At 33.7% G+C, this 15855-nt stretch overlaps 1 protein-coding gene across 1 annotated transcript in view; it reads left to right on the top strand.

Annotated features, from left to right (window-relative positions):
- Positions 1–15855, top strand: part of LOC148944620 (uncharacterized) — a 97610-nt gene that overhangs the window by 64757 nt on the left and 16998 nt on the right. The window contains exons 12-14 of the mRNA XM_089100220.1: positions 1823–1939; positions 3410–3528; positions 12101–12153. Of these exons, the coding sequence (XP_088956346.1) occupies positions 1823–1939; positions 3410–3528; positions 12101–12153 (289 nt within the window). The remainder of the gene's footprint in view (positions 1–1822; positions 1940–3409; positions 3529–12100; positions 12154–15855) is intronic.

Raw genomic sequence — 15855 nt, 5'->3', positions numbered from 1 at the left:
ACGTCTAAGTATTTAGAAACTTTAATTTACGGACGTTCAGTTTCGGGGAGATTTAGGAAAACCTAGTTTTCTTTTTGGAAATTCAGCAAACCCCCCCCCCCCAAAAAAAAAAAGAATGGGAGGAACGGAAGCACTGCTCTATACCATGGGTGACTATAAGTAGTAAAAGTTTTTTTTCTGATGCTAGTTGAAGCTTTTGCTCTATGATTTCTTAGAAATTCCCATTAAAGCATTTTCAAGGAGTCACTAGTGGTTCGTTACCGTAGACAATAGTATCGTTAACTATTGATTATGAGTATAAAATTAGGATTTTGGGAAACGCATTTGGGGCCAACAGAAAAGTCAACGTCAACGAGTGAGGTTGAGAAAGATAACAAGAAAAGATTCAAACGAAATGAAGAAAGGGCCTGAGAGGGAGTAAAGAATGAAGCTCTGCAAGAAGGAGGTGGAGTGGAAGAGGATTTTGTTGACCTCTGGTGAAGTTGAAGTTGATAGTTGAAGTTGATAGTTGATAGTTGAAGTTGAAGTTGAAGTTGAAGTTGATATTGAAGTTGAAAGTGCATATTTTCTTCTATATATTGATTTAGGCATTGTGGAATGTTTTGTCCATCGTGTCCAATAATATTTTTCTAAAATGAAGAATATAAAAAAGCATTTAGTAAATCCTCGAGGCCTTGATAACAAACATTAGCTCTAAATTTTAAAAGCATGCTGTCAACGGAAATGGTCAACTATAAAAAAATAAAAAATAAAAGAAAGCACTAGCAGTGCATCTTGGGATTTCTCTTACTGAATTTGATCAAGATTGCCCCTGGAGCAGAGCCACTGTTTCACAGGATTAAGGTGTCCAAGGCTCATACTATGGCCTGATATTGTCCAATTTGTTGTACAGATAACAATTTCAACCGTTATTTGGATCTTGAGACTGTTTAATACTAACTTTGATAGCTCAATTTTCTTGAATTAATATACAAACACTTGTTTGTTTATAGTTAGGCGTTGGGGTTGGGGGGGGAGGGGGTCACTGGCGATATGAGGATGGTTAGCTCTGACCCTACTGGCTCCATCCCTCGTGCCTTACAAAACTGGGCAATGAGTCCCGCCTTGAAGACGCCTTAAAGCCCCGCTCTTACTCTTGAAAGCTAGCACTTAAAACCTTGTTAATCCTTCGATATTGTTTTCAGGCTCACCAAAATAAATTAACCAATTAAAGAAAATAAAAATGTGGGGTGGGTGCCCAGTCTAGGATAGCCAGGATTAAAGCTGCTCAAACTACCAGACAGAATATATTGTCCATTTGGTCAAATGCAGGCTGTGAAATAAAATATTGCTGATAAATGGCGGTGTTCAATGAATAATATATTTGCTTGTATAGTATTTATCGGGAAAAATGGGAACAAAGATTTAAAATTTCCCAAGGAATCAGTGTAAATTCAAAAAAAAGGCGAAAATGTTTTCCCTATCGAAATTTCATTCTTAGGAGATACTCCAAAATTATCAAAACCGCCAAAAGCCTCACCCCGAATCAGCCTTTTTGGCTAAGAAACAATATGGACAGGTAATCTTGTCATATAATAAATCCTTCAACAGGTAAATCAACTAAGGGTATACCTCAAGCAATCTGGGGTAGAATCCCTCCAAAAAATTAGAGGAATCCTGACCTTCAGCCTAAAACTCACATTGTTTTTCAAAACCACTCAAAGAGCGCATTTTATAGGGGTACTTGAAAGTGCAAAATCAGTATTTCAAAAAATTAATCCTTTATTTTTCGAAATAAAATTCCTCGGTAAATTCTTACAATAATAATAACTTATATTTTCAGAATGGAGAACTTACACTTTCGCCTGTGGCTGATTCCACATCTTCCAGTATGCGGTCACCGCCTGGATTCTCAAGATCTGCCACATTTCAACGGCAAACTGTATATGGCCATACCGAGGTACATATTATTTATGTTATGAGGAATTATTAAGCCTAATAAATAAAAAATTAAATAGCTAAACAAACTAAACAAGATGTATAACAAGAAAGATAGATGTAACAAGATATATAACTTAAATTTAAAATAACTGGTAATATTAAATAAGTTTGTTTAAACCCTTCTATCCTTTTTTTTTACTATTTTATTGTTTCATAATATTGTAATTTGAGCAAAAAAAAAGTTTTTCTTACAATTTTAGTGAGTGAGTTTAAAGATAAGTTAAACGCGACGTAAAAAACGTAATGATTTGTATCATATGATTATGATTGTGAATTTTCTTTGTTGAATTTATTTTATTTTATTGATGTAGAACGATCAGTATCAAAATTACCTTCGTCTCTTTTCCTCTATCTCCTTTTACCAGTTATTTTCTTACTCTTTACAATTGTTTCTTTAAGTGTTATTATTTTCGGGATAGATCAGAATTAAAATGAATCAAGTCTGCATTTCTCTATCTCTTCTCAGTTATTTTCTTACTCTTTATTATTGTTTCTTTAAACTGTTATTATTTACGAAGATAGGTCAGTATCAAAATTAACTTCGTCTCTTTTCCCCTATCTCCTTTTACCAGTTATTTTCTTACTCTTTACTATTTTTTCTTTAAGTGTTATTATTTTCGGGATAGATCAGAATTAAAATGAATCAAGTCTGCATTTCTCTATCTCTTCTCAGTTATTTTCTTACTCTTTATTATTGTTTCTTTAAACTGTTATTATTTCCGAAGATAGGTCAGTATCAAAATTAACTTCGTCTCTTTTCCCCTATCTCCTTTTACCAGTTATTTTCTTACTCTTTACAATTGTTTCTTTAAGTGTTATTATTTTCGGGATAGATCAGAATTAAAATGAATCAAGTCTGCATTTCTCTATCTCTTCTCAGTTATTTTCTTACTCTTTATTATTGTTTCTTTAAACTGTTATTATTTACGAAGATAGGTCAGTATCAAAATTAACCTCGGCTTTATTCTTCTATCTCCTTTTACTGGTTATTTTCTTACCCTTTACTATTGTTTATTTAAACTGTTATTATTTACTTAAATGAGTCAGAATCAAAATGAACCAAGGCCTGTATATCTCTATCTCATCATATCAGACATTTTTGTTTCTCATCGTTAATGTTTCTCTAAAGTTTCATTGTTTGCGTATTACGTAGCCTAGTTACGTGTTGTTTACGTAGATTGGCCAGCATCAAAATCAGCCACGTTTCTAGCCTAGTGTCACCTATTTCCGCTAGGATCACTCTCTACGGTCCGTATTTTGGGCCTTGGCGCACGCTATGTTTTGTCTTTTTTTGAACTGTGTTATAGTATAACTTTCTTTTAACCAGCTTTATACTCAGAATTATGTCTAGAGCACAATTTTTCATAGGTATTTATTGTATATTTGCACATGTATTTATTGAAGTTATAATTTCTTTTCCGTTTTCAAGAGTGTCCAGAAATTTGTAAAGAAAGAAGAGGACCCTGCGAAGCAGGATGAAGTGGCCTCAATTTGGGCAGACCGAATGAGTCCAGACGGAGGGGACTCAATTTTGACTGATTCGCCACGGTAAGTGTTAATCTGTCTTAAGGTTGTGAGTCACATCTTGAAATAGTGAACAGCTAGAGTTATCAATTGTTCCAAAGATCTTCCCAAATACTTTGCTTTCAGCATCGCATGCTCACCTCAGATAGCTTACCCCCCTTAAACATAAATGTTGATTCTTGTGCTATCGTTGTGCTGCAAAATACAGCAGTGTGAGCCGGGAAAGTAATTGCACTATTGTTCTCTTGCTGAAAAGGCCAATGTCTGCACCTTTTAGGGTTTCGAGAATGACTATTTTATTGTAGTTAAGATTCAAAAATTTTTAGTGGATCCAGTATACCTGCCAACAGCCTATCGTAATATTACTTCTGACCTCCTTTTTGACAAAACCTGCCGATCCCTCATTACCAGATTGTGCATTACTGAATTTCGTAGTATTTTTTTTCCGACCGTACGGATTGTAGTCTTACAGAAAAGATAGCAGCTGTGTAAATATTCTGAGCAGGACGTGCCACTCCTTACACCGTTTGAAAATGAGGCAAGCCTCATTTATGCCCTTAACTCAGGAAGCAGGTCGTCGTTTCGTTTCTTGTTTTGTTCTTCTGAAGCGAAATCAGACCTGAAGATTACAGTCAATCCGGCATTTCAGACTCTTCATCACTTTCCTAGTAATTTCAAGGTGGTCAACACCATATTCCTAACTAAGCTGAATCCTCTCAGGTCAAGTGATTCCATCAAGTGAAACATAATAACTTACTAGAGTAAAAGTGACTTGGCTATGTTCCAACATGTCTTTGACTCCTTTATTAGAAAAATCGGATTTCCTTTTGAGCATTTTTCAGAGAAACTCCAAGAAGTCAGTCTGTGCAACTAATCTTGTTAAACACATATTCTGCTGAAATTGAACGGACTTCACCTGTCGTTGAGTCCTAAGTTACCTTTTGAACAGAGTCTGAGCCAGATCGAAGAAGTGCGAATGCTCAAGTAATTCTGACTTTATCAATTCTTGTGCAAAGTTAAAATTATAGTTCTGTATCTGGAAAGAGTGCGATATGCCGCTATGACTAATGGAATCCGATTCTATAGGGAGTGCCGTTTTTTGAAAGTGCTGAAAAACATAAAGAGAAGTCAGTAGCTGAAGTGATCCCAAACCTGTTTCTAATCTGCTCAATGACAGAAAATCTATCTTTGTATAAATGTTCAAATCAGTTTTGGTCAGCGACATCAATAGTTCAGGTTTGATTTGTTGCACGATTGTGAAGTTTGACAAACGTTAGCTCGATTTTAATAGTTTTATCTTCATTCACGTCAGTGTTTTCTGATTGTATTACGAACATACGAAATAATTTATCTCACGGTGTTGACTCCATTTGCGGTACCTCGTTCTTCCTCGAAGCTCAAACTTCGAAGCCTCGAAGCTCGTGTTTGTGTTTCAGTTGATCATTTTACGCTGTACCAACTAATCTTAGTTTCTGGTATTCTTCTCGATTTATTTAGTATTTGTTTAATTAGTCCCACTCTAAAAAAGGAAAATATCTGAACAACACTTCCCTCTAAACCAATGAATGTTTCTCCTGTTCTTTGCAAACCATTCGAGTTACTTGTAGTTGGCCTAATTCTAGTAAATATATTCCAGATAACTAATTCAGTTTTAAGAAAGTTGCTGGACGTGACCTTGATCATCATCGTCTTCCTAACCTGCTTCTCTCTGCTGCTGAGAATGACGAGATGATCTTTTTCGCCTTCGATGCCCGTTTTGCCTGGTATTATAACTCGAATTAAAAGCTATTTAGTGATCCGAAGGTCAAGGTTATTCCCTCTTAACCGCCCCCCACAATTCTTCCTGGAAAATCCCCGCAAATGTAAAATTGAGCAGCCGGAGGGAAAATAAGATCAACGAAAAAATGAAGAAAAGAGTATAATTGTGCTTCGGCTATTATGAAGGAGGGGTGGTGCGTCATTATGTTGGTGGGCGGGTGCCAGGTGCCTAAAAGACCGCATTTCAATGCTCGACTTGTCTAAATCTCAATGGGCCTTAAGATAAATATAGGAAGGAGTATTGGAGAGGGGGGGGGGGTAGGAGACCTCTCATATTCCTTATTTAGACTAAACCTGAATAAGGGTGATATCTCCTTTCTCATTGCAGAAAAATGTTTCTGATATTTATTTAAATTCTTTTCTTAACTAAACTAATTTGCTTTATATTTTATAGAATTATACACAATGATGTGTAAATGTGCATCAGCTATTATGAAGGAGGCGTGGGGAGTGGGCATTATGCCTTAAAGAGTGCATTTTCACGCCCAAATATGTTAATTAACCCTTCAGTTAAGTATAGAATGAGCCTCGGGGAGGGGGGGGGGGTGAGGTAGAAAATTATAATTTAATTCTTCTGGATTCCCGGGAATATTTCTGGTCTACGCCTTTATTATTGGTGCTATTGTTTTGTGACAACTTTTTTATGTGTAGCATAAGATTTTCATTCACAGATCTACCTATAAAGAGGTCGAAAAGGCAAGGCGGAGCATCATGAGCCTTGCCAGGACATTTCGGGTGGGGGGGGAGGTTGGAAAATCCTAACTGGAACTTTTGTTCTCAGCGATTTTAAATGGTATTTTTCTCCTTTCCTATTTATATACAATATTTCAATGCATTTTAAGATATATACAATGTATTTAAGCATAAGATAACCGTATCATAGAGGTCGTGATGGCTTCAGCCGCGTATAAGATCAAGTGTCATGCTGACTTTCAATCCAATGAACAATAATACCCCATCCTGTACACCCAAAATTCTGTAGTAAAAATACTGTTAAGAACTTATTATTCATTGAAAATTTTACTAAATATTCAAAACTTATGCAAAATTTAAGACAACATTTTCAGCAGTCGTTCTTATTGGACAGGGCTATTGAATTGGAACTGCAAAGTTTTTGAAAGCGCTAAAAAGATTTAGCGTAACGTGCGAGGTGTTAAGAACTCTCTTATACGGAATAATTTCAGTTTTAAAGTTTTAATGCTGCTTTTTTCAGTTGAAAAAAGTTTTTTTTTTTAATTGTCCCATTGGATTGGTTTTTAAATTCTTCTTTTCGTTTGTTTAGGGGCAGGGAGTCGAGTGATCATAACCGGGCAAGATAAAGGTTAAAAAATTCAATTTGCTTGTTTATTTGAAATAAGCAGTTCTGTTCGTCTTAGATTTTGACTCGGAGTTTAACATCATATTATTAAAATTAAATTGAAAAAAAGGACAAATAATGCCCCTTGAAGGTACTTCCGGTGGGAAAATTTTCTGATGTACGCCTAGTGGGCGTATTTTCGGTCCTAAGGGGTGAACTAGTATTTACTATAGTTGTCGGCAGGGGCATCATGTATGGGGGGAGGGGCCCCCCCCCCCCCCTCTATGTTTTCAGTCAGTTGAATAAAAAATTTGGGGTCAGTAAAATAGTGGCGCAAAGCGCGACTAGTTTACCCCCCTTTTTTTTTTGTTTAGTATAAATAGGCTGATGGAAATATATAACGTAAAATCAATGGAAGAAGATAAGTCTCAGTCGGAAAAAAAAAGAAAAGAAAATTAAGTAATTTTAATAGCGATATCACCCAAATCAGTCAGTAAAAATGACCAACCAGTCGTTAAAATTCATCGCCTTCCCTCCAACACTTTGACTAGTGACCCCTTTGGTCAGTACCAGACCAAGGCCACAGGAGGTAACTTCTCGTACTTATAAGTCCCAGTCTGTATCTCAGTGCATTTCCCTCATTGGGCTAGCCTTCTACAATTTCATATTTTCAAATTATTTTCTCTAACCTATCCTCAACCCTCAAAATACGAAAAAATAATTATAATAAAGTAAAATAATATAGGATACTCTGCATCATATTTGGCTATATTTTGAAATGTTGGTAGAATTTTCCAAAATTTCCTTCTTTTCTTCATTATTCTCATTTCTCATACTTTCTCTTTGGCTTCTAAATTTGTATGTGTTGGAAATTTCCATGGGGGGGGGGGGTTGTGGGAGAATACTCCTAGCACCAGTGATCTTAATTAAAAAAAAGTGGTGGCTCGACTTTTTCATGTTAGTTCAATAATACCGTTGTTGAACCCATGCAGAAAGTTTAATATGACCTCTGTGTTCATGATTATTTATTTGTACTAAGCGAACTATGCCAGATTATAGATTGAAAGTAGGCTGGAATTGAAGAAAATTTTCATGCCTTATCACAAGAGTATTATTCTTGCGTCCAATGAAAATATAAAAAAAGATCATAGTTTTAATCATGGCAACCAAAATCCAGATACTATCGCATAAATTGCAGGTTTTACAGTAACAGGACCAGTGGCAGAAATTCATGAACATTTAGGGGGCAAAATGTATTTTTCAAAAACTAGGAGGGGTATGGGGCAAAATTGTCTTTTTTTTTTTTTTTTTTTTTCATTTAAAATTTCAAAAGGCTTTTTGGAATGAAAATACCTCCCCCCCCCCCCCCCTCTTAACGAAAAAAGTTTTTTCTTTCAAAATTTGGGGAGATGAATGCCCCCTTCTCCAGTTGACGTCACTGAACAGGATCGGCTAGTGTGCCAATGAGTAGGAATCTGCATGTAACATATTAAGAATTTGTTTGTACAAATAGACTAAGTTTCGTCTCTATCTGTTACTATAGACTAGTAATACGATAGTATATACGATATGGGTTAAGTTAGCCTATTGGCTGTGGTCAAGAAAAGAAATAAGCTAGGCTTGAAGCGGATGAGTGCTAATAGCAGTTTTTAGTGCTCCTGCAAAATATTACAGGTGTAATTTTTGAACCATTGCTTCATATTTTAAATTTATGTATTTTCTCAGGTACATTTCCTAAAAGATGGAAAATTGCACGTGTAATACCATTGCATAAAAAAGGAGATAAATCTGATACAAATAATTATCGTCCTATTGCAATTTTATCACCATTGTCTAAAGTATTGGAAAAAATTTTAAAAGGAAGGATTACTAATTATCTAGATAAAATAAATTTTTTTACCAAATATCAGTTTGGATTTAGGGCAGGCCATTCGACGGAACAAGCAGTTGCAGCTCTTGTATTAGAAATAAATGACTGCTTAGATAGTAATTATCATGTATCTACTGTTTTTTATGATGTTAAAAAAGCATTTGACACTTTAAACAATGAAATTCTTTTTGATAAAATGGAAAATTCTGGTATAAGAGGGAAAGGACTAGATATAATAAGATCATACCTTTATGGACGTAAAATCGTGGTAGATGTTGATGGACATTTGTCTAGTTTAAATGATCTTGAAGATATTGGTGTCCCACAAGGATCGGTATTAGGTCCGCTTTTATTTTTGATGTATATTAAAGATCTTACACGATGTTTGCAGGGAAATAATGGTCTTGCAATTTTATTTGAAGATGACACATATGTTTATGTTAAAGCGAAGGAATCATCTACATTAATTCAAAATTTGTTTAACACTGTTAGTTCAGTTAATCGATGGTTTGTTTCTAATTATTTAGTACCGAATTTTAAGAAGACTGAATTTATGGTTTTTGGTCATTCAAAACGTGCTACTAAAAAAATTTAATGTCAGGAGCTTCAAGTTGGTGAGCATAAAATACGTAGAGTTCAATCATATCGTTATTTAGGAGTTTTTATTGATCCCCTTTTGTCATTTCAAACTCATATTGATCATTTAAGGGTGAAACTTTCGCAAAATATTGGGTCTATGTATCGTTTGCAACATGTTTTTCCATTTTCAATTTTAAAAATAATTTATCATTCTTTGATTGCTCCTTATTTAAATTATTGCACAATTATTTATTTAAATACTTTTTGGACGCATATAAAACCCCTACGGATCCTTCAAAATAAAGCAGTGAGAATACTTGGAAATTTTTTACATCGTCCATCAAAACTTAGAGATGCATCGGAAAATGAAACATTATTTCTTTTCTTGAATTTATTAGATCTGAAACACATAAGAGAACTTAATATATCAATATGGCATTTTAAAATACAAGATCCTAGTAGTTATTTTTATGAAAAATCTCTGTTGATTCTGCCCCCTCCTTCGGCTCTTAGGTGTTCTGGAACATATCGAATTCCCTTTGTTAATTGTGAAAGATCTAGATTTTCAATTAGATACCAAATACCATTTATTTCAAATAAATATAGGCTGAAATATAGAATTCAAATTGAGGCATCTTTTCGGCAAATATCAGTTCTAAGGAAGAAAATATTAAAATTATGTATTGACCTGTGATGGTGGAATAGAAATTTTTTTTTATTATTATTGTTATTTTTTTTTGTTTATATTTGTTACCCATGTTGGGATAGCCTTCTGTGCCTCACTTGTCCAGCGTTTGTTTTATTTATGTTTGTTATGTTTTTTGTTTTTTTCTTTAACCATGTTTTTTTTTTTTTTTCTTTCTCTTTTTTGTTATGATGATATAATGTTTTGTTTTTTTTTTTTTTTTTTTTTTTTTTTTTTTTTTACCCAATTTTACGAGCTTTGCTCTCTGTTGGGGGTATATGTTTTTTGTTATGTTGAATTAATTAAATAAACAGTCAAACAGTCCTTCAAAAATTCTTTAGACTTGCTGTATATGTGTTATAAATGATGCTTTCTTTTCTTCTCATTACACCATCAGTATGTTCTTTTTAGCTTATGATGGGAAAAAACATAATATGTTCATTGTTATTCTTCTTACTATTACTTGTTATTGTTGCTTGTTATTCATGAGCTTAAGAAGATATGGCATATTGAAATCATTTTGTGAGCCTATGCCTCGGCTGACCGCCACAATGAGATCTTAACGCTGTTATGTGAAATTTTAATCCATTTAATCGGTAAGCTTGTCAATCATAGGGGCTAATCACGCAGGGAACTCCCAAAGCAACGGAATTGCAAAAATGATAATTCCTTTGAGCTGATCTTTTGCGTTTACGAGCAAATAGAAGATCGTACCTATACCTATATAAGTACGAGCACTCAAATATTAAACACTCACTTAGTCACGAATAAGCTGATTTTCCTCCATTTTTTTGCATTATTAAAAATGGTTGAATGCTCAAGTCGCAGGTGAGCAATGAGTCAATTCATCCAAGTCTCTATTCCGATTATATTACCAAAACGTATCTTATGTGTCCGAAGAATTTGCGTAAAACATAATAGGCTCTACTAAAATATTGCACACGTCAAAATACCTCTTATCACAGTTTTTCAATTAGACTATTCACTTTCCCCTAATTTATGCATTTAAGCCCACTTTCACCAAATTTTCTATTCATGCAGCTCTCCGGCTCAAGGTGTTAAAATGCTGACTAATCTCAGTTTTACATCATCTTCCGTTTTCAGTTACTGTCAAAATTGTCGCACTTGGCATTGAAAAAGGGCAGTCTTCTATCAAAATGTATTAGCTGATGGGAATTTTCAAACTATTCTGGAATTTTAAACAATGGGAATTTCAGACATCCAGACTATTAATCTATCCCTATTGTCTCCGCTTAAGTCCATTTCTACTAAAATCTTCTAGTCTTCTAGTTCCCCCTATGAAAGTGCCAAAAATCTGATGCTCTTCAGTTTTCGTCAGTTTTCTATCCTCTTTGGTTTTCACTTTTCCATTGGAAAACATTTGCAGATGGAAATTTTTAAATTATGAATAGAATTTTAAACGATGGGAATTTCAGATATCCAGACTATTTACCTATCTCTAAGTGTGAATCAACTGATGTTTCAAAGGCGTGCTAATAGACTGGAGGTAAGCTATATATATATATTATATATATATATATATATATATATATATATATATATATATATATATATATATATATATATATATATATATATATATATATATATATATATATATATATATATATATATATATATATATATATATATATATATATATATATATATATATACATGGGCACCCATACGCTAAACTCCCGGGGGCGGTCAAACCTCGTCTAATTGGCAATTTTAATGCTTAATAATAGGAATTTCAAAACAAATATATGAAGATATGGTTGCATCATACATCCAGGGGGGGCCGGAGCCCCCCCCCTGCCCCCCCCATATGGGCGCCCATGTATATATATATATATATATATATATATATATATGTGTATATATATATATATATGTGTGTATATATATATATATATATATATATATATATATATATATATATATATATATATATATATATATATATATATATATATATATATATATATATATATATATATATATATATATATATATATATATATATATATATATGAACGACCCATGAAACATTAGTTTAAAAAAAATTATGACTGTTTCCACTGAAAAAATATTGTAGGCGTCCAACCCCATGGCAGCGCTAAGACCGAATTGGAATACGAGTAGCTGAGTCTAATCTCCAATAACACAAAAGTCCAATAGTTCCTCCATCTCCCGGTTGCGTCTATACATAGAAATTAATTGTATCTGGTTTACGATAATAGTAGCTACTAGAATAACAATAGAGAAATTAATTACTACAACTTAATGTATATACATGGAAGTAACGAGTAGCATGAGACTTATAATAAGTTTTCCCTTTCAGGAATAGCGGGATACTGTCAAATCAGGCTCCTCCCCCAGAAATTTTTAAATTTGGTAAGTTGCTCTTTCTCTTATCTCTTTTTCGGTGTTACCTAAAACAGAAGTTGATAATATTCCATAAATAAATTCATCAAATATTCCATAAATTATCAATTTATTTCCTTTTATCGTTTCTTCTTTCTAGGAAAAGCAAATTATGTTGAAACGCAAAATCAAGTATTTCAATGAAAATTAACCAAGAGTGAGTTGATTGTATCTTATTCGTCAGATTTCTCTTTTTATGCGAGTTTTACTAAAATTTAAAATTTTGTTTTTTGCATAGTTTTGAATCTTTTACACAATTTTTCTATTCTTGTTCTGCTGGTTCTTGGATGTTATCATTAGTATCAATTCAAACTTGAATTATTGGAAAGGTTTATTCACATTAAAAAACTTATTATATTTTATATGATTCTTTTTGGAAATTGCTCTTTTCTCAAAGAAAACAAAAATCTAATGTTTCAAACAGTTCGGGGTAACTTACCCATCAAAAGTTACGCGCCTGAAAAAATTTGGCTGATTTTCGAAAAAAAGGGGGAAAACCCCCTAAAAGTTATAGAACCTTGATGAAAATCACACCATCATATTCAGCGTATCAGAGAACCCTTCTGAGAGGTTTCAAGCGTCTATCTACAAAAATGTGGGATTTTGTATTTTTCGCCAGAAGAAAGATCACGGATGCGTTTTTTTTTTTTTTTTTTTTTTTTTTTTTTTTCAGGGGTGATCGTATCGACCCAGTGGTCCTAGAATATCGTGGGAGGGTTGGAACAGAAATTGAAAGTTGTAGTGCCCTTTTTAAGTCACCAAAAAAATGGAGGGCAACTTGGCCCCCTCCCACGCTCATTTTTTCCCAAAGTCACCCGATCAAAATTTTGAGATAGCCATTTTGTTCAGCATGGTCGGAAATATGATAACTGTGTCTTTTATGATGACTTAATCCCCCGAAGTCCCCGGGGGGAGGGCTGAAAGTTATGAACTTTACCCAATGCTAATATAGTATTGGTGAACCCCCTAATATACGTATTAAAAATATATTAATATAGAAGTTCGTTACGTAAGTTAATTCGTAAGTTACGTGTATTTATTACTAATAAAAACGTTCGTAAATAAAATTAGACAAGTTTCGAGAAAGCCATTTAACAAAAAAAAAAGTAAAATTAATATACAAATTTTTTTTTAATTATTCATGTACTTTGAGCCAAAATCAAAACCTGTATTAATTCAAAAACGTTCAAAAATTAAATAAAAAAAACAGGTTTTTTTTACTCAAAGTAAGGAACGACTTTAAATCTTAAAACGAACTGAAAATATTCCGTATAACGCCTCGCTCTTTACGCTAAAGGTGGACTTTCTCACAACTCTATTTTTTTTTTAAACAATAAAGAACTTTGGCGTAAAGAGCGAGGCGTTGAGGAGGGGACAGCCCCTTTCATATACGGAATAATTTCTGTTCGTTTTAAGTTTTAACGTCGTTCCTTACTTTCAGTTAAAAAAAACTTGTTTTTTTCATTTAATAGCCTACAGAATCGACATTGTCATTTAATAATATTGTACAATAAAATTTCCTAGTGCTTCAGACAAAAAATATTATAACCCAATATTTCGGTCAATGCTTGGTTAAGATTGAGTCAGGTATGAAAAAAAAGAAGATGATTTCGATGCTAACTTCTTTATGTTCATTTTATGACTGAGCTGTATTCATCGCATGCTTAATAAATACTAACGTCTTTTGATTTAAAAGATGTATTATAAAAGTATTCAATTTGAAACTCAGATTATAAATATAGCTGTTATATTTCTGATTGTAATGTCTGTAAAAGAAGTTTTTTTTTTTTTCAGTTTTATTCCGTCTAGGAGTTTTTGCATACTTATTGGTCCACAAAAAATGAAGTTTGATGCATGTGGAGGAACGCTATAGGGGAATGGTTTTCTAGGCCTTTTTTTATTTACGTAAACATAATGTAAATGACCCTAATATGCATTTTTTTAAACCGAAAAACAGCGGCGATAAATGAGAGAGAAAAAGGTTTTATTAAAAAAAAATATAACACATTAACAACAAAACCCGAAGTTTATTAAACTTGTATGGGCAGACATCACCCTTTACAAAACCTTACATACACAATTACTACCAGCCATCCTTAGACCCCCCCCCCCAAAAAAAAGGGCAAAAAATAAGAATAAGAAAATAAATAAATAAAAATAAACGAAATAAATTAATTTCTAAAAATTTCACGACCTAATTGGATACCGAAGACACAAAATTAAAAATCATTCTTCTATTCTACCTCCTCGTCACCCTCCCAAAAAAAAGTGTCACAATCACTTGAGAGAAATTTCGCCCAGCAAGGATTAAAACTCATATGTAGACAAACACTGTCCTTTTAATTTACTGCGAAATTCATTTAGCTCATCAATTGTTGAAATTGCCTGCGTTAATGGTTCCCACACCCGAGGGCCAATATGTCTTATGGAAAAAACGGATCGCTTTGTAATAACCTGAGGTCGCCGAACTAGTGCTGATGCTCTAGTCGAGTAATTATGAAAATTAACACCACTTGTAAACATTTCCCTAAAACACTCAGGTAATAACGCGTGTGCATATTTGAACATAAAAAGAGCATTAAAAAAACGGAATAATCCAGACATCGGTAATATATTTACTTGATTATATCTATGTCTAACAGACATATTATGATTATCTCCAGTTAAAACACGTAGGGCATTATTTTGTAAACTTCTAAGGGGACGAAGGTGAATTAAAAACGTGCTTGACCACAAAAGACAACCATATAGAAGGTATGGGTGAACAAAAGAAAAATAAAGCAATCTCATAATGTCTTTCGGAAAAAAGTGCTTCAGTTTCCTCATCATCCCAACATTTCTGGCGACTTTGCCACTAACGCATGAAATGTGCTCTTTGAAGTTAAGGCACTCATCAACAATCACCCCTAGATACTTTGTCGAAACTTCCCGAGGCAGAATATTTTCATCTAACTGTATTTTGTCAATCCAAGGGTAGTAATTGCTACTTCTCCCATACATTACAAAATGGGATTTTGCATGGTTTAGCTGAAGTCTGTTAACCCTCATCCATTTTTAATGTTTAGCATGCCAGTCTGAAGATTCTATATAAGCATTTCCCCGGTTTTTGCAGCAACAGTTAGATGCGTGTCATCAGCAAAATAAGGCAAAATAGATTTTGATGCTCCAGTATCACGACATTTTAAATCAAAAGACAGTCCATTGATAGCATTTCGCAGGTCATCAATATATATAAGAAACAGTAGTGGTCCCAAAACAGACCCTTGAGGGACACCGAATTCAACGCTTTTAACTTGCGATTTAATTTCACCAGCACTGACTAACTGCTTTCTATCCTGGAGAAACGATTCCAATAGACGATAAAACATACCTCGAAAACCACAATTCCTCAGCTTCACCAGAAGAATTCCATGGTCCACTGCATCAAAGGCTTTCACAAAGTCCAAAAAAACAGATGCAACTTTCCACCCTTGGTCCAGAGCATCGTTCACAAAGTCGTGAGAAAAAGAAGAGCTTGATCTGTCGACATTGCTTTACGGAATCCAAACTGAGTTCTACTAAAATACTATTTATTCTCAAGAAAATCAACCATACTGCCACTAATCATTTTTTCAAAAACTCTCGATAAAACTGGCAGCAATGAAATAGGCCTATAATCATTTGGTAATTTTT

Source organism: Artemia sp. Qi Xiang Cuo, chromosome 14, assembly GCF_049724085.1.
Source record: "Artemia sp. Qi Xiang Cuo chromosome 14, ASM4972408v1, whole genome shotgun sequence".
Classification (NCBI taxonomy): Eukaryota; Metazoa; Arthropoda; class Branchiopoda; order Anostraca; family Artemiidae; genus Artemia; species Artemia sp. Qi Xiang Cuo.
Note: the sequence above shows the minus strand (reverse complement) of the source record. Positions and strands in the feature narration are given on the sequence as shown.